The following is a 25,497-nucleotide window of genomic DNA, read 5'->3' as shown; positions in this document are numbered from 1 at the left end:
GCACTTCGTTCCAAGTATTTAAAAGTAAAATGGGAGCCAGACCCTTCGGTTTCCAGGCCCCTCTTGGTAAATGGTAAATGGACCGGTTCTTATATAGTGGTTTTCTACTCTGAGCACTCAAAGCTTGCCTCATTCACCCGTTCACACCCATTCATACTCTGACGGATGCACCAAAGAGCAACTTTCATGCAGGATATCTGGCATGTAGACGGGGAGTAGGTGACCTGCTCCCCCACCTGAACTACAGCCACCACTTCTGTGGAACCAGCTTCCAGTTTGGGTTTGGGAGACAGACACCCTCTCTACTTTTAACATTAGGCTTCAAACTTTCCTTTCTTCCCTGAATCCTCCCTTAGTTAGCCTAAGTCTAGGCTGCTGGCGGGTTCCCGTGATGCACCAAGTGTTTCTTCTTCAGTCGCCCTTTTCACTCACTATCTGTTTAAACACCTCTCTGCATTCAATCATTAGTTGAGAATATTCTCTGGCTCTCTTCCCCAGATTGTCTTTGTCCCGTCTTCCTCCTCTCACCCCCCCAACCAATCGCAGCAGATGCCCGCCCCTCCCCCAGCCTGGTTCAGGTTTTCACCTGCTAAAAGGGAGTTTTTCACCTTTGTGCACCATAATTGCAGGGCCTTTACCTTACAATATACAGTGTCTTGAAGTGACTATTGTTGTGATTTGGCACTAGAATAAAGAAAATTAGCACTAAGGAAAGTAGTTTTCTGTACAAAGTGTCAGGTAGACGGTAGTTGGTAACTTTAATGGCTGTTTTTCTTTGGAGGGCTGCATGCAAACACATAGGCTGCATTTCCTAAATCCTTGGATCTGAGTAACCAACAGAACAAACACTCTAGTGTGACTCCTGCTTTAATGCTACCATTAATGCTAGCAGTATTCATGCTACTTCCACATGCTACTCTGAAAATCACTTCCAGGTCTATTAACAATAGTATCAAGAAAAATACTATCCTGATTACTTCTGATGTACTAGGATTACTAGTTTCTCACAGTGATTGATAGCTCTTGTCAGCATACAGTTAACATACCTGTTTGTTCCCAGAACTCTGAACACACGACTCTCATCTGTAATTTCTTGTGTTACCTGCACATAAAGTGAAAATTCACATGTGTAATGACTTAGAACTAATATGATAAGCACATGATACGAGCTCAGCCAACGTTGGATGAATTTACTAGTTCATCACCTCATCTGAAACTCCTCCCTTTGAGGCCATGCTTCCAGAACGCCAGCACACTATCCTGCAAGCAGACTGACAGAACAGGAGGTGTCACTCAGCTTTCAGGACACACATCAGCTCTCATTCACTTTGTTTGTCACATCATCATTTCTACCTAGTGTTTCAATGGGGAAGTCAAAGACTATTTCTGCAGCCAGCTGTCTGGATGGAAGTCCTTGCAGGTTCACGATCTTTACAGTTCCTGTCCAAACGGTACACAGATTGAGAATGAGCATGAAAGACATTTGAAGGATTCACAATATGCGAGGGGACTTACTTTCCAAGGTGATGAGAACAGTGTCTCGGTCCAGCTGGGTTACCTGCACGACTCTGAGTGCTCCACTATCTCCTGATGCACGGAAAGAAGGAAGCTTGTTGCAACAAGTTGAAGCTTGAAGCTTCAGGAAGTCAGCAGAGACACGCAGAAACGGTCCTACCTGGCACTGGAACAGGAGCGCCGTTCAGCTCTATAATATCAAACCTGAGCTGTTGGCCGGTTGGTGGTTTATCATTACTACAGTCTCTCACTCCAACACACAGCTGAGAAGAGAATCTGGGAGTCTGATGGCGAGTTGCTGTGAAACAGTCACCAAGGAAAACAAAAAAAACTAAATAAATTCTCATGGATGGTTAAGTGATGCTTGTTAAACCTGAGCTGAACCTGTTCATACAACCGTCAAAAACAGCACAACAGAATTCTTGTATGATTATTAAATCTTGAGATTAAAGATAAACCGATGCCATCCACCCATCCATCCATCCATCCATCCATCCATCCATCCATCCACCCGTCCATCTGTTCGTCCATCCATCCACCCACCCATCCATCCATCCATCCATCCATCCATCCACCCGTCCATCTGTTCGTCCAAACATCCACCCACCCATCCATCCATCCATCCATCCATCCATCCATCCATCCGTCCATCCATCCATCCATCCACCCGTCCATCCATCCATCCACCCGTCCACCCATCCGTCCATCCATCCATCCATCCACCCACCCATCCATCCATCCATCCATCCATCCATCCATCCATCCATCCATCCATCCAGCCGTCCATCCATCCACCCGTCCATCCATCCATCCATCCATCCATCCATCCATCCATCCACCCGTCGATCCATCCTTCCATCCATCCATCCATCCATCCACCCGTCCATCCATCCATCCATCCACCCGTCGATCCATCCATCCATCCATCCATCCATCCATCCATCCATCCATCCCCTAACTGCACGTCTTTGGACTGATGCCACTTTTCCATAATGTTGTGGCACAGGCGTGTTTCTCCAAGCAGCACTGTGTTAGGACTGCAGACAGGCTTAACACAGAGCTCTGTTCTCACAGTACATACATTATCGTTATGAAATGTGCGAGACATTCACAAAAAAACTGTCAATTATCTGTGCTATGTGATCTAATGGTGCATGCTGGCGTTGAACTGTGTGCTGATAACACTGTTCCTGTAGCACAGAAAACACATGGTAACCATTCAGTTACACGAGCTTGGACCCAGAGAAGGTGCTGTTGGTGTTTTTGGACGGCGTTTATACAACGTTTCTTTTATTTAGTCTCTAAAATCTTGTTGGGCTTGAATAAAAAGTATGCATATGTTATTAAAAAAAATCAATTACATTCTTCAGCTTCAGATTTTGATATGCTGTCTGTCTACTTTTATGTAATCCAGGTCTAATGGCTGGTTTGCATTGTGGAAATCGGGGTAGAGTTAGAAAGGAAGACATTTATTCAGGTGGCAAGTTCGACATATCTGTACAAACCTTTAGATGCATGAACTTTTGAAGAGGCTCATACCACAAGAGTAAAACCAGGCCAGATGGGACAGCCCCGCACAGATATGTACTATCTGTGTATGGGTTTCTTGCTGAAACAGAGAGAGCAGGACTAAGTGTCTGCAGTTGTTCTCCGTGAACAAACAGACTGACCAGAGTAACTCGGCATTGCTTACCTACACTGCACCTCCTACAACCTTTAGTGTCAGGAATCTTTACAGATATGGCAAACTTTCTGTGGCCAACAGAGAATATCCAGGTCAGAACAAGCAGACAAAATTGGGTTTACAGTATCCTCCTTCCTCAAAATCAAGTGGTAGCATCATACATGACATTATTAACACTGCTGCACCTACAGCTCCTGTTTCCCTGCATCTGTGATGGCGTGTCGTACCTGAGACTGATCCGCTCAGTGAGGCAGTTGGTGCTGAGCGACAGGCTGCTGTGTTTCTTGTGCAGATGTCCTTTCTGTTCAAACAGAGCTGGCAGGCTGTGCGAGTAAAGCTGGGCCGACTTCCCTGCAGGATGGAGCCTTTTTACAGCAGCATATTATCGAGTGGACACAATGTTCTCCGTTTGTGTCACGCTGTTTGTTACCTGATACGGACATCAGCACATTGTTCATAACATATAGCCATATACATCGCTGAGGGAGGAGCTGTGGGGAAAAGACAAGCAGTTCACTGAGACTTCAAACATCCAGCTTCAGTCATCAGACTGTTCCAGAAACATCATTTCCTGGTTTTCAGTGCTCCTCCTTTCATCAGGAGCTGCACTCCTTACTCAGGTTTTTCAGGGTGATGCGATTAATGACTTGCACGTTTTTGTTATTACTTGCATTTTTACACAATGCTCTTCTACTCTGACTGACACTTTCAACTACCAGCTTGACCGCGCATCACTCTTTTCTACCTCAAAACGACCAGTTACACATGTCTGCATGAATTCTGCACGCACGTTTGCACTACAAGCTGCACACAAACACGTGTGCACATCCATGATTTACTCCAAACCTAACTTAACCTTCGGCGCTTTTTAACTTTCAACCCCTTCAGTGGAAACATTGGGAGAAGTTTGCCAGTGTGGTATTATAATATTATTTTATGCCACGTTAGACCCCTAATTGAAGATTGTGAATTATTATGTAGTTTTAGTTTGCATTATTCTCCTGAATTAGAAGAAGGTGATAACTATTGCATTTGTTAAACTGATTTGCATTACATTAGACTGCTGATTTATTGTGAATGAATGATATTGTTTTATGATGCATTATACTGCTGAGTTATAAGAAATACTGTTCGCAGAAAGTCATCGCCTTATTTGTCTGATTAGAAGAGAACAGAACATGCTGGAGTTTTCTGCCCCATCTCAGCAGGAGCAGATAAACAGGGAGCCAAGGTCGTAGCTTAGGCGCCGTGTGAGAGAAAGCATGTGAATGTTTAGGCTTTTATGATAAGGTGGGGGCCACTAGAGGCTATAAGAGTTTGAGCAATGCTCCACCATTTTGAGATCTGATGCTGTCTGCGTACGGTGTCCATCTCCCACGTGTGTGATCATTAAAATCATCGTTTGACTCAACCCGGTCGGACCAGTGTTGTTATTGTGGTTTTTCCTCTTGTATCCATCCCCAATATTTGAATCCGTAACACCATCAAACTCGTCGTTGGAGGGGAGAGGGAGGGGAAACAGGAGGACAAAGGATGGCGGGAACAACTGAGCTGTAGTGCTTTTTTTTTTTTCAACTGTGCAATATTTGCAATATTGTTTTATATTCGACCTTTTTTGTGGGGCAAATAATATTGACACCAGTCATTTTGTGTTTTTCTGAAATTAGTCTGTTATTGTGTACAAAATATTAAAAAAAATCAGCTATATATGTTGATGCATGCTTTTATTACCAGTCGCATTGATTGCTGTAACGCCCTGCTCTCTGGTCTCCCCAAAAAGAATATATCACCCTTACAACTTTTACAAAACTGCAGCTCGTGTGCTGACGAAGACCAGAGGGTGGGCCCACAGTACACCGGTTTTAGAATCGCTGCATTGGCTCCCCGTGTATTTCAGGATCGATTTTAAAGTTCTTTTATTGGTTTTTAAATGTCTTAATGGTCTGCTTCTCTCAATGACTATCGCCCTGTAGCCCTCACCTCAGTAGTGATGAAGTGCTTTGAACGCCTGGTCAGAGACTTCATCATTTCTTCACTACCAGACACACTGGACCCACTACAGTTCGCTTACCGTCCAAATCGTTCCACAGACGATGCCATCTCTCATCTCCTCCACACATCACTCACTCACTTGGACACTAGAAGGGGGAATTATGTTAAAATGCTCTTCATAGACTACAGCTCTGCATTTAATACCATAATTCCCTCCACACTCACCACCAAGCTGGAGCATCTGGGACTCAGCTCATCTATGTGTCAGTGGATCTCCAACTTCCTAACTGGCAGACCACAGGCAGTAAGGATGGGCGGACATGTCTCAGCCTCCACCACTCTCAGCACTGGAGCCCCCCAGGGGTGTGTTCTGAGCCCCCTGCTGTACTCTCTGTACACATATGACTGTATGGCCACTACCAGCTCCACCACCATCATCAAGTTTGCTGACGACACCGTCGTGGTGGGCCTGATCTCTGATAACAACGAGACAGCCTACCTGAAGGAGATTAGGAATCTGGAGAACTGGTGCCAGAGGAACAACCTCCTTCTAAACGTCAGTAAGACAAAGGAGCTGATAGTGGACTTCAGCACTAAGCAGGAGAGGAACTACCAGACCCCCGTCATCAACGAGTGCCCAGTGGAGAGAGTGAACAGCTTCAAATACCTCGGAGTTCACATCACGCTGGACCTGTCATGGTCCTGTCACATCAACACCGTGGTGAAAAGGCCCGACAGCGTCTCTACCACCTCAGACGCTTGAGAGACTTCCAACTGCCCTCCAAGGTGCTCAGGAACTTTTACTCCTGCACCATAGAGAGCATCCTGACGGGAAACATCTTAACCTGGTTCGGGAACAGCACCATGCAGGACAGACGAGCTCTACAGAGGGTTGTGCGGTCAGCTGAGCGCACCATCCGCTCCGAGCTCCCTGACCTGCACTCAATCTACAGCAGGCGGTGCTGGACCAAGGCCAGGAAGATCGTGAAGGACCTCAGCCATCCCAACAACAGACTGTTCTCTCTGCTGAGGTCAGGAAAGCGATTCTGCTCCCTGAAGACCAACACAGAGAGACTGAGGAGGAGCTTCTTCCCGCAGGCGATACGGTCTCTCAATCACACCACCACACAGTACTGACCCACACATATGGTTCTTACACACACACTGGACTTTCTGGACATTATTTTCACTTCATCACTTAAATCACTTTAAGCATATTTGCACTGCACAAGACATAATGTGGATTGCACAACACTGGTCACTATATTCTTCATTTCCAGTTAATACTTGTACAGCTGCTGTTATTGTGTATATATTTATTTATTTATATTTCTTCATACATTCTTATATAGTTCTATATTGTGTATTTTGTTGTACAGTTATTTTATTTTCAACTTTAATTTATATATTTTATCTTATTCTCCCAGTTAAATTTACCCTTCATTCTAATTTGTGTTGTACAGTTATTTCATTTTTAACCTTAATTTATATCTTATTCCTTCCTAGTTAAATTTACCCTTTTTAATTTTTCCTATTTATTTCCTATTTATTTCCTATTTATTTCCTTTTTTTTTTTTCTTTAGGTCACGAGCAGTTGTCCAAGCATTTCACTGCATATCGTACTGTGTATGACTGTGTACGACTGTATACGTGACAAATAAAATTTGAATTTGAATTTGATTTGGGCCGTCTTATCTCTCAGATCTGCTTTTACCATATGAACCCTCGCGGACCTTGAGGTCCTCTGGTACTGGCCTTTTGACTGTTCCCAAAGACAGCACACATACTCACGGAGAGGCAGCTTTTCAGTGGTATGATCCTCGTCTGTGGAACAGCCTGCCGGAGGAGCTCAGGGCCGCAGAGAACGTACATGTTTTTAAGAACAGGCTCAAGACCACCTTTTTAATTTATCTTTCACCTAACGTTTATTTATTTTATGCTTATTTATTCTATCCTGTTATTCTATTTATTAATTTAGGTTTTACCTAATATTTATTGATTTTATTCTTACTCATTTTTTATCTTCTTACTATTTCTATTGTATCCCGTTCTTATTTACTTTATCTTTTTACCCTGTATATATCCTATTGTGACATATCTCCAGTGTTTCCTCGGAGGGGGCTCTCTGCACCGGGGCTGTGATCGACCGTGGCTGCTGGGGCTCTGGGGATCCTCTCAGCCTGGCTGGGGGGGGATATGGGTGCATTCATGATTGTTTATGTTAATGAGAGTGTGGGGGGTTAGTTGGAGGGCGGGGTGGGGTGCTTTTAACCATGTAAAGCACTTTGTGCTACTTTTTTTGTATGAAAAGTGCTTTATAAATAAAGATTGATTGATTGATTAATTTCCCAGCTTTGGTCATTATATACAGTATTTTGGAGACAGAGAGTTACAGACTCTCTCCCAGACCACGGACTCATAATACAAGTCAGAGCTTTATAAAAAAAAAAAGTTGTGTTTTCTAAATTGGAGTTCAAGTTATTTGTACTTCCAATAGTGTTAACATACTACACAGGTCATGAACAAGATTTCTTTTACATTTTCATTGTAAATGGGCTGAAGCAGTTCATTAAAAGTAGTCTAACATAAATGTAAACGCTGTAATTTGATTATTTTAATAAACCATGAAACTTGGATGGATTCGATGCCGGTGTGACCACAGTGCACACGTCTGCTGTCGCTCACAGTGGTCCAAGGAACCGCTCAGGGAGTTTGTGTGTTCGCTCAGACACCTGAAAAATTAGAGGGAACATTGGGCCTATGACATTCAATACCCAGTTATTAAAATGTTAAGTGTAAATCATCCGCAGCCCACAATAGCAGCTGAATTTACTACGATTTCAGATCTTTTTACACGTCAATAAGAAACCACCGATGTGTAAAACAGGCTGACAACAGAATGACGTAAACCACACTGCTGCAACTGTGCAGCTCTCAGGTTTTATCTATTGTTTCTCTGTGTGGCCAGCAGGGGGAGGTGTTTTTTTTTTTTTTTAAATATTAATGAAAATATTTTTCATGAAAGTTGCAAATTTGTTATCTGTTTTTATGACATTTTTCACTGTGGATTACAACAACATCAACATTAGAAAATGAAATACATTTATAGTAGGTGATCATTAATCACTATTATTGGCACTATTAAAGGGCCCCAAAAATCAAACTTTGCTTAGGGCACCACGGAGGGCCAACCCTTTTTACACTTCAACGATTGTACACAAAATACAATCATCCATCCTTCTATCTATTTATTTTTGTCCACTTATATAATTCAGCATCACAGGGAAGCTGGATCCCAGTTGTTTTTCACAGAGGGCCAAGCAGTGGAGGGAGCTGCCGACCTCCCAGCAATACATGTAAAAGCTTTATTTTATGCTGACTCTGGTCATCTTTATCTATCATAAAAATTTGCTTCACGATCTGAAACACGTAAGTGTGGCAAATATGCAAATAGCTAAGAAATCAGGATGGGGTAAATCGTTTCTCACTGCACTTCTGTTAGGCGACTGAATAAAAACACAAAGTCAGCAGTCTGGCTATGAATGTCTTTAATGTTTCCAAGATCAGAATCACATCAGGGTGTACAACCTCACCCCTGGCGCCGTTGCCCACCTCTCAATTTTAAATACACGTATACATTGAGGGCTACCAGGAGGGGCTATGTGCTTACCTGCTGCTGAGTAATTGCATATGAGAGCATGAGGGTGGGAATGGATGTTTGTATCTGTGTGTGCCTGTTTGTCTGTGTCCATATGTCAGGTCGGGTATCAGACGCCACCTCTCTGGGGACATCTCAGGCCCTCCAAGGTATGGAGGCCTATCTCCCCCCACCACTCCCCCTGCCAGTGGCAGACGCCTTCAGACATCGGTGCATTGGTGGTTCTTTGTGTCTGGGGATGGGCGTCCAGGTACTGCTTGTCGGGGCCTGGAGCCTGGGGCTCGCTCGGGCTCCTTCAGGGTGGGGTGCCTTTGGCCTCTCAGCCTGGGGCTCGGTCACTCTGGCACAGCTGGCTGCCGGCGGAGCTCACGGGCACGTCACGTTTAAATCATGCTTTTTATCTGTTTTTGTTTTTTAATGTTCTGTAAAGAACTTGGGATCACCTTGTTGTTGAATTGTGCGATATAAATAAACTTGCCTTGCATTTTGGCTGCTACCTCAAAGCACACTGTGCGCTGTCGATCTTACGTGCTGCACAATAATATTCAATATTTAGTATTTACAGTTATATTCACATAGATCATCGCGGTGATGTTGTTTATTATATTGCTCTCTTTTGTTTGCTTGTTTTCTCTTTTTTCTTTCTCAACAGGTGATCCAGGTGATTGATATGTGGATTTTTTGTCTGTTTGTTTTGTTGGCTTGGACAACTTCCTACCAGACCCGTGGAAGTGGAAGCTTCAGTGAAGAAAGATTCCTGCTCCCAGCCGTTCATTGGCTCGGCATTTTAAACCCCTAAAGGGTCACCTGGCCTGTAAATAAACAGGGCCAATAAAACAAAAATCACAAGAATAATACAAAAACTTCAGCCAGTTTAACTTAATACATTAACTTATTCTTGTGTACACAGTAATTCATAAATAAATAATGTATCAATAAAGATTGATCTAAACAGTTTAACTGCTATGTGCAGATAAAGGTTGCATAGCTTTAAAACATTTGCTATCCAGCAAATATCAGTCAAACTCAACACAAAGGTAACACAACAATAGTTCAAATTGTTTGGACCGGTGATCCAAATCAACTGGTGTTGGTCAAACAGATGTGTGGTAGACTTACTTTGAAGGAGCTGCTACCGACAAACCAGCAAATAAACACCAAATATTTCATCTGTGACATTTGTGAGGTTTCCTCAAACACACTCCGTCAGTCTTGTTGCTGTTGAACGACAAACTATTTAAAAATGTCGCGGGTTTACCTGGTCATATTCTCATTCACGGGGCGCTCGCCAAAACAAAAGCAAACCATTAACACCACGCCGATGCTGTTCACAGGACAGCAAGAGCAATGATCAGGAGCATCTTGTCTTCGTTATCGTTCCCCTCGTGCGTGTTATTACTGCGATTTCAGTGTTTTTGCTTCACAACTAAAGTGTGCAGTTTACTTTGTGTGCACTCAAATGGAGTCAAGTCAATTAGCGCCACCTGTGGTCAAGTGCCATAGCCTACAGCCAGATGAACTTGTGACACACATCTGAGCCACGTTTGAATTCCTGTTTCATGCACAATACATTTGTAACTTTTAATTTTTTCTGTTTTTGTGTCTTGCAAATAAACCTTTAAACTGATTTGAAATGATGTTATGTATTTATTTTTGGCCCTTATCTACGGTGGCCCTGAGAGGCCAAACGGACTGCAACTTAAGAAAACACCAGCAATAAAAAAAAAACGCTGCAAAAGCACAAAAAACACAACTGAAATAGGAAAAAAGAAAACACAAATACAAAAAACGAAAACACAAATAGGAAAAAAGAAAACTGAAGTGTTTCTGGGGAGACAATAGTAATTAGTAATAAACAGAGCCAGTGTGACTAAGTGGAGCTTGTGAGAGTGAGTGGATTGAAGAAAGTGAGGGACTCAGATGTGTCAGTTGGTTTGTCTTTGTTTGTGAGTGTGGAGGAGAGATTGGGTTGGTTTTAAAGCTAAGTTAAGAATATTGTGAATTTCAATTCAATTTTATTTATATAGCACCAAATCACAACAACAGTCGCCTCAAGGCGCTTTATATTGTACAGTTTAATTTCCAAAACTTGCATATGATCTTCAGTTTGCAGCTGGACTATCACATAGCAGCTGGAGCAGTCTCACATGGAGGCCAGTCCACTGCTGCCACCTGTGGCCAAGTGCCATAGCCTACTACTAGATGAACTTGTGACACACATCTGCAGTAGAGGCTGAGTGGCTGCTCTCACACCTGGAGCATCCAAATCGACCCACAAACACGCTGAAAGATGCAATGCCATCAATGTGGATTGTCAAGACTGAGAGACCTCTTCCCTCTGACCCCTCCCCAAACCCTCAAACCCTCCTACCCACCTCGACATACAAACTCTGTGTGGCTTCACGTGTTCTGTTGATGTTTACATGATCGAAATAACTTGAACACAAACACAAACAAACAAAGAGGAAGACCGCACCGGAAGGAAACAACTACAAGTCCCAGCATCCTCTGTGTTTAGGGAGCAGCAGTGAAAGTGAAAGTATTGAGCCTCCGTTCAGAGCAGCAGGAGGAGGAAGGTGGAGCTGAGGCAGGTGAGTGTTAACATGAATGTGTTTCTTCTTATGACATAAAATAATTCCACGCTGTTCGTGTCTGTGGGTGAAATGTGAGGCCGGTCGGCTCCTCTGAGCGCTGGTTTCCTGTAAGTAGAGAGGAAGTGAGTTTAGCTGAGCCTCCGTTTAGTGTGAGAGAGCAGGAGGAGAGTGAGAGCTGTGCTGAGGCAGGGTGAGTGTTAACACCGCTCTGACATTACTGTGTCTCTGTGGCGGGAACAACAGGCTCCGTCAGTGGAGGCAAAAATAATCAGACTTTGGTTTTTCAAAGGAAACAACTTTATGTCGGAAGTTCCCGCACGCTCATTGGATAACGATGTGTCAATCTCGAGCTATTAGCCAATGAGCGTGCGGATTCACAGAAAGACCCGCCTTTATCACGGGACTTTAAAAACTACAATGGCGACAGAAACTCCGTGAGTGGAGTTCAGGGTGACGTTATGAAACTGTGACGTTTGAGCCACTTCCTGTTCTCAGTCCCAGCGTCCTGATCACCGAGGTTTCTGTTGCTCTGATATCTGATATTGATTATATTGGTAAACAGGCTGTAGCATAAACATCAAACACAGCTGAAGCAGTTTTTGGATGGTTGGCTTCAAATGATCCGTCGGTTTGAAAAGTAAAAACAATTAAAAAAAGGTGAAGCTGATGCAGGGTGAGTGTTAACACCAGGACTTTAGAGGGAAGAAGAGTCACAGCTCAGCATGTTGTTGACGGGTTGTTGTTCAGTCGGGGGAAGACATCTGAATCATTGCAGGGGGAATGGCTTTCACAACTTTAATGAATTTACTCTGAGTACATGATATGCCATAATTATCTATGAGTTTGTTATATGTTAACACATTTCCGTCATTGTCTAAAAGGTGTAAAACCGTCCAAATGCCATGATCCATCCAATCCTTATAAAAGATGGATTTTCTTTTATCGTATACATCTGTTGTTCCAAATCGAATTTGTATGTGGAGAAAAAATATGCTTGTGTATCATTTTCCAGTACTGGAGAACCTGTTTGTGAAAATTGGATAATTTAATTTGGAAATTTCAAAGTCGCACTTTATAAGAAATTCAATGCCACCCAGCTTCTCCAAAATTACTTTGGGAAAATAAAACCAAATACTGTTTGAATTATTTATGAAAGATTGCAACCATTTGAGTTTGATGGAACCATCATTGCTTCAAAATCAATCGCATTCAAACCTCCTTCTTCAAATGACTTCACTATATCATTCTTCCTAACATAATGTTGCTTGTTTCTCCAAATGTAATTGAAATTAATTTGATTTATATTATTGATTAGACTATTGGAAACATATAAACATTGTGATGGATAAATCAATCCAGAGATACCTTCTGTTTTAGTAAGCAAGACGCGTCCAAAGATGGAGAGGTGTCTTTGTAGCCTGTAATCTTTTTGATTTCTGGGTAATTTGCTCAAAATGTAGATTTTCTCTATTATTTGTGTTCTTTGACATTTTAATACCCAAATATTTAATGTCAGTTTTAACAGCTATGTTAAGAGAGCTACTAGGTCACAATCACGAATAGTTAATAATTTGCATTTTCTAATATTCAGGTACAAACCAGAAGCCTTTGAGAAAAGTGAAATTTCATTCATGTTCTATAAAAACTGACGATTCCTCGTCTAACATTAAAGCGTTTAGATGTTCCAAAAGGTAAAGAAACAGAACTATTGAGTCAGAGTATAATAAAGAAATTAAATCTATGAAGTTTTGTTTACCAAAACCAAAATAGGGTAGAGCTTTTAAAATAAAAGGATGTTCGACCGTATCAAATGCCTTATAAAAGTCTAAAAAAAGAATCACACCATCATCTTCAATTAAGTGATTAGAATCCAGTAGATCTACAACCAATCTAATATTATTGGTCGTAGATTATCGATTAGTCTTTTATCTTTACCAGGTTTGGGAATAAGGGAGATAAGACCCTGTTTCATTGTCGTTGCTAACATTTCATTACTAATGATTTCAGTAATAGTTTTGAAGAAAAATTCTTTTATTTCTTTCCAGAAGAATTTATAAAAGATTGCAGTCAAGCCATCCTGACCAGGAGCTTTGTCCATTTTCAGTTTGTTTAAGGCTTGATCTCAGTCATCCAGTGATATATCAGAATCACAAATTTCTCTGAATACAGAATCGATTTTTGGAGTATAAGGTTCAATCTGATCACAAAAAGTTAATGAATCAGCAATTAAATATTTTGAGGAGAATAAATTTGAGTAAAATTTATGTTTTTCTTCCGCTATAGTCTTATGATTTGTGCATTCCTCCCCATTTACGATTAATGTATTAATAGATTTCTTTTCTTGCCTCCGTTTCTCCAAATTGTAGAAATATGAAGCACTTTTTCAGCTTCTTCTATCCATTTTGCACGAGCTCTAATGTAAGCTCCATGAGCCTTTTTCTTGTATAGATCATCTAATTGAGTAAAGACAACAGGGATTTCTTATCAGCCTCTGACATAAAATGTCTATTACAATAGTTATTTATATCGTAAAGTAATTTACTTTCAAATTCCTTCTGTTGTCTACTTTTCATTTTACTAAACGTAATTGAAAATTCTCTAACTTTAAATGAAAAAATTCCCATCTATGTATGTAATTGCCAATTGTTACGTTGTTGTAAATGTTATGGAGGAGCTCTTTAACTATCTTAACATACCCGTCATCAATTAATAGATCTGCATTAAATTTCCAGTAATCTTTTTTAAACTGTGTTTTATTTTCAGGGTTAAGTTTAAAAGTAATAATACTGTGATCTGTCAACGGGGCTGCTGAGATGGAAACATGTGAAACATCTATATAGTAAAGTCGACCCAACCACAGTATGGAATACCAGGAGTGCCATAATGAATTAATTAAATGCACCATTGAATAATAAATTAAATGTGACAATAATAAATTTTAATTTGAAATAATTAATTAAATAAATAATTTTTGACACATTTAATTAATTATTTATTTATTTCACGTTTTAATTAATTATTGCCACATTTAAATAATTATTTAATGGTGTATTTAATTAATTCATTTTGGCACAGTTGACTCCTTCAGGTCTCACCATAAATTTATTTTATCTGTCAACCTCACCCATCAAACCCAGGGGGTTAGGAAATAGCCCCCCTCCAAAGAATGAATAAATGAATGATGATAATAATAAAATGATTCAAAAGCAGAGCTCAGAGTGGTAGAATGGTCAAACATGGATCCACGGGTGGTTCAACTGCATTTGGTGACGTGACTAAAGCAAATCTTTCAAATAATCCCACCATCAACGGGATGTTGTCTCCTTTACTACGGTTACTTTACTTGGTCACCGTGTGAATTTCTTTGAAATGAACCAAATTCTTTTATTTGTTGGTTGTTGCATATTTAACCTCTACAGTCAGGAAAGGAGGAGATGAGGCCTCAACAATGTTGGGTTGTAGCTGTGCTTCAGGTTAGAGTGAGTGTCCATGGAATAAATGTAAGTCAGTGAACTGGAAACATGACTGTGTTCAAACTTTGTTTTCCTTTTTATAATGAGTCTAATCAAAGGTGGACAGAAGTATCTCCACTGTGACTTTTCTGTGTCACCATCAGAGCTTCTGCACAGTGTTTCTGGGGCAGATAACATTGCAGCATTATGGAGACATTATGGAGACAAAAAGAAAAGCGTCTGGACTTCTTTAAGTTAAACTTAAAGAAGTCCAGACGCTTTTCTTGGACTGTTGGTTTCAGTGTTGAGTCTCATTCACACACTCCCTCAGACTCTTCACACACACTGATTTGCTGACATAAACACACTCCTGTGTGCTCTCTTGGCTTCACACACACACTGAGGACCATCTACAGACTGTGAGCTCCGTCTTCTTTGTCTTTGGAGCCGAACTCTGACAAAGTTAGGAACAAAACTTTCTCCAGCGTGTGAACTTTCCTCCTAGACTCAGTCTGAGCAGTCAGACCACATATTTCTAAAGCAGCACATGAAGGTGTGGCTCACACACACACAGGTGAAGGAAACAGCTGCAGTATTAAAAACTGCTTCACTGTCTACAAATATATGAACTGAATGTTTCTTTCAGGCTGTAAAAACCTTATTTATCCTCCATTACAGTCCTGCATTCAGAGCATTACTTCTGTTATATTAGTACATGTATTTTATTCTGATGAAGACATGAAACTCTGAGCTGGATTGAATCCATTGAATCAGAGTCCAGGACTCAGACTAAACACACTGAATGTGTCCTGAGCTCGGCCGCTGTTCCACAGTAACTGCTGTCAGAGTCACTGTTACTGAGTTAGCTTAGCTAGCAGGGCAGCTAGCAGTTAGAGTATGAACTCTGTAAGCAGTCAGCTCGGTCCTGGACATGGTTACTGACATAAAGCTGCTCTCTGCAGCCATGTTTGACCTGCTGCTTTGTAGGACTACAGTAATGGAGGATTTGGAGGCTGAACTGGGCTCTGTGACACTTTTTGTAGTGAACTGATGAAAGCTGCGTCTCAGATGGATGTTAGTCCAACACATCAGACACGACCTCTGCAGCTCTCAGTTGATGTGCACATGAATGATTTGTGTTTCCTCTGCAGGTGAAGGTAGAAAGTGTGTGTGAGCTGATGTGAATTGAGCAGCATGGATCAGTGTGAGGACAGAGAGGAGGGAGCCCCTCCCTCTAAAAGCACTCTGTGTGGGGAACATGAGAGCCAGACCAAAGCTCAGAGGTGAGATGACCATCTCTAACTGTCCATGACTCTTCTCCATGTCACAGCTCAGCACTCACATCACTGCTCCATCATTATTCACAGGAACCCGCCTGGACCTCCACCCAGCTCTGTGTCCTGTAAGAGTGACTGGTCTAAAGATGTCATCATTAATTTCAAAGTCTCTGCTGCAGAGAGGTGAGCTGTTAGTAACAAGAACTCTCTGATTTAAATGATTTTGATGTTTCCTGGTTTCTAAAATGCATCTCTGTAGCAGAGCAGTGTCTCCAAGGACACACAGGCTCAGCTGTAACTGTCAGTTTATCTGGTTTAAGACACATTTGGACACAATTGGCTGTTTTTAACTATGTATTTTAATCAGAGGTGTAAATCTAGACCTCACACATCTGGATCCTAAACTATGATAGAAACAGCTGCTAGCAGTGGGTAGTTTGACTTTGATACGCTGCTCTAGAAAGCAAACAAAGGTTTGTGCAGCTCCTCTTCAGAAAAGTGTTCAGAGAGCAGCTGCTGTATTAGACAAAGGCTCGTCGTGTGAGCCCAGATGTGTGTAACAGCTGGATGAAGGAGAACCATCACAGTCGCGTCTCCATCCCGCCTTTATTAATGAACTCCCTGTTGCTTGCAGATGACAGGAACACAAAGTGTTTGTGCCACGTGATGCTGCAGGATTTGTTAACGTGTCCATGATGGTAACATCTCCTCGTCTAACTGCAAACACATGAGCGCTCCTAACGGCAGCTATCACAGCCACACAGGCAGACTGTGTCTCACTGTTGCATTCAGGGACATTTGTTTTCCTGTAAAAAGCTGAACTCTAATCTAAGAGGACTGTTACTGACAGGAAACAGCTGCATTATCTGCAGTCTGTGTGATCACAGCTGCTTCAATCACTTTATCAGAGAATTGATCATTGGATAAAACATGTTTGTGTCTGCAGAGGTCAGAGGTCACAGTCTGCAGGATCCAGCTGTCCGTCTGTGAGGAGTGACTGGTCCATGCCTCACCCTCCAGAGTTCAGTGCTGAACCTGGACCAACGAGGTCAGAGAACTGTGATGACTCCTTTACATGTTTGTGTTTTCCTGGATAAATATGACCAGAGATTCATTAAAAAGATAAAAATATTAGACTTTGTCCTGTAGCGCTGTGTGGCAGGCAGGATTGGCCCCAAACACAACAGGATGAAGTCAAAGAGGCAGCTTTATTTCAGCTGTGAACATGCAAACAGCAGAAATAAGGAAACATAACTGTAGGTTTGCAGTGAATGAAGCCTCAGCTCGACGCTCCACTTTGTCCCTTTTTTCCTTCTCCAAACAGCCACATCAGGAGTCTCTGATGGAGTTTTAAAATATTTCATTACAAATGTCCAAAGATGGGTTCAGGATACCTGAATCCACAATTATTAAAGCTCAAATAGTTCACAGGGTTTGGACTTTGTTAGGTGACAAGAGAACATCAAAGTGTTTTTTATCTTCAAACAGTATTTTTATCACTTCAGTTGCTCTCACAGCCCTGTTTGTTATTTTACCAGAGCTCTTATGTTTCACTCAGTGCTCCCACCAAACACCTTGGAGGACACATTAGTGTGATTTAGATTTCATTGGTGTAAGCACCAGTCACACAAGCTAACCCATGGAGGCAGCAGCAGGCTTTGTGTTTGGTAAAGTCTGCTGGCTTAAACTAAGAGAGTTTAGTTTGTTAGCACAAAGAGCTGTCAGCTAAAGCCCCGAATGCACTTTGAATACAGACGAACTGAGAAAAACACTTTAAATACAGCAAACAGTCAAACTGACCACAAGTTTTTCAGCTGATCATCCACAGCAGTACATTTAGCATTCATGCTAGCAGCAGGCTATGACTGTCCACAAGGCTTAATATACGTGTGTGTTTGATATAATGCCAACAAGTACAAACAGGTGTTCTTACAGGTCTTAATCACAGAGGTCTGATAAGTCTGGTGACTTTCACACTCAGCAATTTTGCTGCCTTTTATTTTATATTGGCCTTTTTAAAGCCCTTCAAAGTCTCCCACATTCATACAGAGCTTTTAACACCAAACTCCTTTACAGTCCTTCTCCTCTCACACACGATCACACGACTGATTTGTCTGCAGCAGCTGTGTTACTGCTAGTATTTTATTATGTGTGTAATCTCCTCATATTGTTCCTGTGGTTTAGTTTGACTTCCTTCTGCAAACTCAGCTGCTCTGTTGCTGATACACGTCTCCATGAATATGATTGATCAGATGCTGCCAACACCATGTGTTTCATGTGAGCGCTCAGCTGAAACCCTGGGTTGACTTATCGAGTTAATAACAAGCTTCACGTGACTGTGAATGCTAAAGTGAATCCAGATAAAGGAAAGAGACCCTGCTAATGTTGGACTCACTTCTTAGTGTAGATCCCAGGAGGAAGTTCAACATAGCCATTCTTTGTGCTAGCTCGACCAAACCTGAGACCACAGTGCAGGATAATGATCATCATCTGTCTCTGTCAAGGACATTTAAAATCCACAAATAACAAACATAATTATATTTGATCATTAAAAATATGTTTTCACTTAAAAAAGCATGAGCACACTGGTGGATTACAGAAACATGAAAACTCGTTAACAGTAAAGTTAATTTAGGCGTAAACAAAGTGTCAAACATACTTAAGTAGAAGGACTGATGTTTGTGTTAACCCTCACATGGGCTGTACAACATTATATAGGGAGACAAAAACAGAGATTATCGTAGCCATCGCTCTCTCGCATGGACGTGGCAGTCTTGCTGTCTGCTGCGAATCCTCCCCGTACCTCCGTGACCTCGTCTGGTATCTGCTCCCTCCTCTGTAAGAGACAGTAAAGGAAAACACGTCTCTGCCTAGTCTTGAAAATCTAATCTTATCATCCATTGTTCTTCTAGGGCCTCTTCTTCTTGTGGCCTCAGCTAACTGCTAATATTTAAATGGCTAACATTAACATGTGTGCCAGCCAGGTTAACATTTATGATGAACTATGATTAATTAACTGATGTTGAAACTGGAGCTTTACTGACCTCTGAAATTCCTCCTAAAGTGTTATTCAGTGTTGTGACAGTCAGCTGCTTCAGCTGCTGCTGGGATGGGCTGTGGCAAAGAGAACAGAGAAAATCAAGATCAGAGTTTTTCTCTGAATTAAAAGCAAGGAAACAACAATATATTCTACATGGTGAAACTGATGGTTTATGGTGTTTGGGTCTGTTTTTCTGTATTTATGCAGATAAAGTGTAAACTCAGATGAATTATACCATCAAATGTTAAAGGAAAATATCAGGATGAGTGTCTGTGAGCTGAGAAGGACGTGAAGCGAGCAGTTTATCCCAGAGCTGAAGCTGCTCTGTGTGCAGAGATGAGCTCAGATTCCTGCTGTGATTGATCAACAGTCACAGAAATGTAGACTTGTAGTTATTACTGCAGTATGGTCACAGCAGATACTGATAAACATGTATTATGAGGATGGATGATCAAGTTTCTCACTCTCTCCTTTAAATCTCAGTTTTTTCTTCTTCACAGTTTATCTGTTAATTTATTAATGAATAACACTGAAAGAGTTTCTGTTATATTTCCCCTTGAACATCAGCTTATTAGGGCGGCATTAGGAAATAGCCCCCCTCCAAAGAATGAATAAATGAATGATGATAATAATAAAATGATTCAAAAGCAGAGCTCAGAGTGGTAGAATGGTCAAACATGGATCCACGGGTGGTTCAACTGCATTTGATGACGTGACCAAAGCAAATCTTTCAAATAATCCCACAATCAACGGGATGTTGTCTCCTTTACTACGGTTACTTTACTTGGTCACCGTGTGAATTTCTTTGAAATGAACCAAATTCTTTTATTTGTTGGTTGTTGCATATTTAACCTCTACAGTCAGGAAAGGAGGAGATGAGGCCTCAACAATGTTGGGTTGTAGCTGTGGTTCAGGTTAGAGTGAGTGTCCATGGAATAAATGTAAGTCAGTGAACTGGAAACATGACTGTGTTCAAACTTTGTTTCCTTTTTATAATGAGTCTAATCAAAGGTGGACAGAAGTATCTCCACTGTGACTTTTCTGTGTCACCATCAGAGCTTCTGCACAGTGTGGAGAAAGATCCAGAAGCAGAGCTGGACTGCAGACAGCCAGTCAGAGCAGCTGTGTACAAAGTAAGACTGAACATCTGTCTGCTGATGGACTCATTTCTGAAAACTGGACTTCTTGTGTTGTTCAGACATTGAAGAGTTTTCTTTCTCTTTAGTCTCATTGTTTTTCTTTCTTTCAGCAGATGTTGGTCTGCAGGAGGTTTTAGATGAACATAAGATCAGTCTGAGGAGGAGATGTGAACGTGTGACTGAAGGAAGTGATGAAACAGGAAGTAGAACCCTCCTCAACACCATCTACACTGAGCTCTACATCACAGAGGGACAGAGTGAAGAGGTTCATACCCAACATGAGGTGAGGCAGCTGGAGACAGCTTCCAAGATGGACGCCCTCCATGACGCTCCAATCAGGTGCCAGGACATCTTTAAAGCCTTACCTGACCAACAGAGACCCATCAGAGTGGTTCTGACCAACGGCGTGGCTGGTGTTGGAAAAACCTTCTCAGTGCAGAAGTTCACTCTGGACTGGGCAGAGGGCTTGGAGAACCAACATGTCAGTGTGGTGGTTCTGCTTTCATTCAGGGAGCTGAACCTGATCAGAGGTGAGCAGTACAGTCTTCTGGAGCTGCTCCATGTTTTCCATCCAACATTACAGAAGGTCACAGCAGAGAAGCTGGCTGTCTCTCAGTTTTTGTTCATCTTTGACGGCCTGGATGAAAGCAGACTTTCATTGGATTTCACCAACAGGAAGCTGCTGTCTGATGTCACACAGAAGTCATCAGTCAGCCAGCTGCTGACAAACCTCATCCAGGGGAATCTGCTTCCCTCGGCTCTCGTCTGGATAACTTCCCGACCTGCAGCAGCCAATCAGATCCCTCCTACATGTGTTGACAGGCTAACAGAAGTACGAGGCTTCACTGACGCCCAGAAGGAGGAGTACTTCAGGAGGAGATTCAGTGATGAAGAGCTGTCCAGCAGAATCATCTCCCACATGAAGACATCCAGGAGCCTCCACATCATGTGTAGTATCCCAGTCTTCTGCTGGATCACTGCTACAGTTCTGGAGCACATGTTGACTACAGAGCAGAGAGGAGAGCTGCCCAAGACCCTGACTGACATGTACTCACACTTCCTGCTGGTTCAGACAAAGAGGAAGAAGAACAAGTACCATGAGGGACATGAGACGAGTCCACAGGAGCTGACGGAGGCTGACAGGAAAGTTCTTCTGAAGCTGGGGAGGCTGGCATTTGAACATCTGGAGAAAGGAAACATCATGTTCTACCAAGAAGACCTGGAGCAGTGTGGTCTGGATGTGACAGAGGCCTCGGTGTACTCAGGAGTTTGTACAGAGATCTTCAAAAGAGAGTGTGTGATCTTCCAGAAACCAGTCTACTGCTTTGTTCATCTGAGCATTCAGGAGTTTCTGGCTGCAGTCTACATGTTCCACTGTTTCACCAACAGGAAGACAAAGGTGCTGAAGAACTTCTTGGGACAAAAATACAACGAGTCCTCTCTGGATGATTTCCTTAAACGAGCCATGAAGAAATCCCTCCAGAGTAAAAATGGCCACCTGGACCTGTTTGTTTGCTTCCTTCATGGCCTCTGTCTGGAGTCCAACCAGAGACTCTTAGTAGGTCTGCTGGGTCAGACAGAGATCAGTCCAGGAACCATCCAGAGAGTCATCAACAACCTGAAGGAGATGAACAGTTATGGAATCTCTCCTGACAGAAGCATCAACATCTTCCACTGTCTGATGGAGATGAATGACCTCTCAGTACATCAGGAGATCCAAGAGTTCCTGAAGTCAGAGAACAGATCAGAGAAGGAACTCTCTGAGATCCAGTGCTCAGCTCTGGCCTTCATGCTGCAGATGTCAGAGGAGGTTCTGGATGAGTTGGACCTGCAGAAGTACAAAACATCAGTGTGGGGACGACAGAGACTGATTCCAGCTGTGAGGAACTGCAGAAAGGCTGGGTGAGTCCAGATGTGATCATTAACATCATTGATCAGTGTAGGTTAGTAGTTTAATGTTGAAAATAAAATCAGATTGTAACCAAATCAAATTCAAATTTAAATTTTATTTGTCACGTACACAGTCATACACAGTACGATATGCAGTGAAATGCTTGGACAACTGCTTGTGACCTAAAGAAAACAAAAAAGGAAAAGGCTATGAATGAGATAGGAAATAAATATGAAAAATTAAAAAGGGTAAATTTAACTAGGAGGGAATAAGATATAAATTAAGGTTAAAAATGAAATAACTGTACAACACAAATTAGAATGAAGGGTGAATTTAACTGGGAGAATAAGATAAAATATATAAATTAAAGTTGAAAATAAAATAACTGTACAACAAAATACACAATATAGAACTATATAAGAATGTATGAAGAAATATAAATAAATATATACACAATAACAGCAGCTGTACAAGTATTAACTGGAAATGAAGAATATAGTGACCAGTGTTGTGCAATCCACATTATGTCTTGTGCAGTGCAAATATGCTAAAAGTGATTTAAGTGATGAAGTGAAACCAAAGTCCAGAAAGTCCAGTGTGTGTGTAAGAACCATATGTGTGGGTCAGTACTGTGTGGTGGTGTGATTGAGAGACCGTATCGCCTGCGGGAAGAAGCTCCTCCTCAGTCTCTCTGTGTTGGTCTTCAGGGAGCGGAATCGCTTTCCTGACCTCAGCAGAGAGAACAGTCTGTTGTTGGGATGGCTGAGGTCCTTCACCATCTTCCTGGCCTTGGTCCAGCACCGCCTGCTGTAGATTGAGTGCAGGTCAGGGAGCTCGGAGCGGATGGTGCGCTCAGCTGACCGCACAACCCTCTGTAGAGCTCGTCTGTCCTGCATGGTGCTGTTCCCGAACCAGGTTAAGATGTTTCCCGCCAGGATGCTCTCTATGGTGCAGGAGTAAAAGTTCCTGAGCACCTTGGAGGGCAGTTGGAAGTCTCTCAAGCATCTGAGGTGGTAGAGACGCTGTCGGGCCTTTTTCACCACGGTGTTGATGTGACAGGACCATGACAGGTCCAGCGTGATGTGAACTCCAAGGTATTTGAAGCTGTCCACTCTCTCCACTGGGCACTCGTTGATGACGGGGGTCTGGTAGTTCCTCTCCTGCTTAGTGCTGAAGTCCACTATCAGCTCCTTTGTCTTACTGACATTTAGAAGGAGGTTGTTCCTCTGGCACCAGTTCTCCAGATTCCTAATCTCAACCACAAAGTGTTTGTGTCCGTACGCTGCAACCTTCCACACCATTCCTTTATTGTACAGACTCAGCAGCAGCTCCATGGATCCCAAATCCAAGAGTGGAGAACAGATTTGAAGTGTGTCACATCCATGCAGTCACAGCTGTTTCCACCATGTTTCCACTGATATTAATCCTGTTCAATGACACGTTTCATATCAGTGAATATGTTCTTTAGGACGTCCACTGACATGTTTAAGTGTCCTGCTGGAAATCACTCAAATCATCCATGAAATCCATGAAAAATCCTTTTAGTGTTTCTAACTTCAGCCTCTGTCCTCTCTCTCTCTCCATCCTCCTCACTGCTTCTTTCACTGATAATCACACAAACATCGTATTCAGCTACAAAATAACACAATAATATCATCTGATGATCATTATTATAAGAGCAGGATCCATATTTGATATCAGAGTAACACACTGCTTGGTTATGTGCAGTCATCATCAGTGACTGTGGGTCAAACAGAAGCTCTCTGATTGGTTGCTGACCTTGGTCACCTGTCCACTCTCACCTGTTTGTGTTTGCTCTCTCTTTGCTGTCTCCATCCTCTCTCTCCTTTCTCTCCCTCTCTGTCTTTGTACGTCACTCAGGTCCAATGGAAACAGTGACATTTACAAACCAATCAAAGACAAACTGATCCATGTCAGGTTATAACAATATTCAAAGTGAATACAGGCTGCTGCTGGACACAGACAGGTAACATCATTTTGACTTGCTGTCACCTGGATCTGGACTCATAAACACTGAAGCCCTGAACAGGAATACAAATCATTTTCTGCCAACTAGCGACACACCAGCAGATAATGGCTCAGAAAGCTAAAATGAGCCAATCATTTCTGTGTTTAGTTCCCCTGAAATCAGATCTGATATCAGCAGCTCTGAGTTCATTCATCATTATTGTCCAGTGATGAGCTTTCTGCTCCGTTTGGTAACAGTCAGCAGGTTTTTCCTGCGTGTGGACGTGAACAGTCGTACCTGACAGCAGGTAGCAAACAGAGATCATCTTTCCAGCTGGAACTCTTCACTGAGCTGAACTCATTCAAAATGTTCTGGAGTCAAAACAGGAAACAGTCCAAATGTGTGTCTTCACTCTGACTCTGGATCAGATCTCAGTGACAGACTGTGGACATTATGGAAGCCTAAATGTGACACCATCTTCCTCCTTCATCTGCAGATTAAAGCCAAACAAAGATTCTCATTAAAAGTCTGCAGGTCTGAGAGAGACTCAATCGTTGTGTCATGTCAAACACAGTAAGAGGAGCTGAAGCACAGATGTGAAGAGCAGATTCATCAGATTATGACCTCACTCTGTTTTGTCTTCATATACATTCAGTCTGTGTTTATAATGCAGATTTTCTGCTTTTATAATAACACATTTTATATTTTCTATCATCACAGACTGACTCACTGTGGACTCTCAGAGTCTCACTGTGAGGTTGTGGCCTCAGCTCTGAAGTCCAACCCCTCCCATCTGACAGAGCTGGACATGAGTAACAACCTCAAGCTGCAGGATTCAGGTGTGAAGCTTCTGTGTGCTGGACTGGAGAGTCCAAACTGTCGACTGGAGACTCTGAGGTGAGTTCACTGACTGCGGCTGTTGTTGTTTTTCTATATTTCAGGTCTTTGATGGATGTTTGAAACTTTCTTTAGTTCCTAAATGTTCAGGATGTGTCTGAAGACAAATGTGAAGAAGTTTGAGTGCTTTCAGAAATGTTGTCTTTCCAAACGACTGAACAACAGTTTTTCCTTTTGGCTCCAAACAGAAGTGACAGACTTGAGCAGGGTTCATTTAAAGGCTGACAGAAGTGGAGTGGTGACGGGGAGATGTTTGACAGGACAGTGTTTCAGCCTCCACAGGTTCATGTTGTGCTCCATCAGTCAGTGAAGATGAAGTCAGTGCTGATGAGGCTGTAGAGTGTGTGAGGGATGTGAATGAGGATGATGAAGATCTGATGATAGCAGAT

The 25,497-nt window shown here is 42.2% G+C and overlaps 2 protein-coding genes across 2 annotated transcripts in view; one reads left to right on the top strand and one right to left on the bottom strand.

Annotated features, from left to right (window-relative positions):
• Positions 1 to 25,497, top strand: part of LOC309700493 (uncharacterized protein) — a 2,098,293-nt gene that overhangs the window by 1,694,326 nt on the left and 378,470 nt on the right. The gene's annotated exons all lie outside the window — the stretch shown is intronic.
• On the bottom strand, positions 204 to 3,844 carry LOC309701292 (mitogen-activated protein kinase kinase kinase kinase 2-like). Its single transcript, XM_082525384.1, has 9 exons — positions 3,630 to 3,844; positions 3,427 to 3,550; positions 3,209 to 3,267; positions 3,021 to 3,124; positions 1,676 to 1,813; positions 1,516 to 1,587; positions 1,354 to 1,440; positions 1,206 to 1,271; positions 204 to 1,102 (listed from the first exon to the last, which is right to left on the bottom strand). Exons 1-5 carry the CDS (start codon positions 3,655 to 3,657, stop codon positions 1,763 to 1,765), a joined length of 366 nt encoding a protein of 121 aa, XP_082381510.1. The 5' UTR covers positions 3,658 to 3,844; the 3' UTR covers positions 204 to 1,102; positions 1,206 to 1,271; positions 1,354 to 1,440; positions 1,516 to 1,587; positions 1,676 to 1,762.

Source organism: Aulonocara stuartgranti (assembly GCF_965226115.1).
Source record: "Aulonocara stuartgranti genome assembly, chromosome: 3".
Taxonomy (NCBI): Eukaryota; Metazoa; Chordata; class Actinopteri; order Cichliformes; family Cichlidae; genus Aulonocara; species Aulonocara stuartgranti.
Note: the sequence above shows the minus strand (reverse complement) of the source record. Positions and strands in the feature narration are given on the sequence as shown.

What these genes read in the sequence shown, in the direction of transcription:
- LOC309701292 (XM_082525384.1), bottom strand. Translation starts at nt 3,657, where the DNA reads ATGAACAATGTGCTGATGTCCGTATCAG. An exon ending in TGTGCTGATGTCCGTATCAG is followed by an intron (nt 3,551 to 3,629) that starts GTAACAAACAGC and finishes TCCATCCTGCAG; the next exon opens with GGAAGTCGGCCCAGCTTTAC. An exon ending in ACTGAGCGGATCAGTCTCAG is followed by an intron (nt 3,268 to 3,426) that starts GTACGACACGCC and finishes TGTTGGCCACAG; the next exon opens with AAAGTTTGCCATATCTGTAA.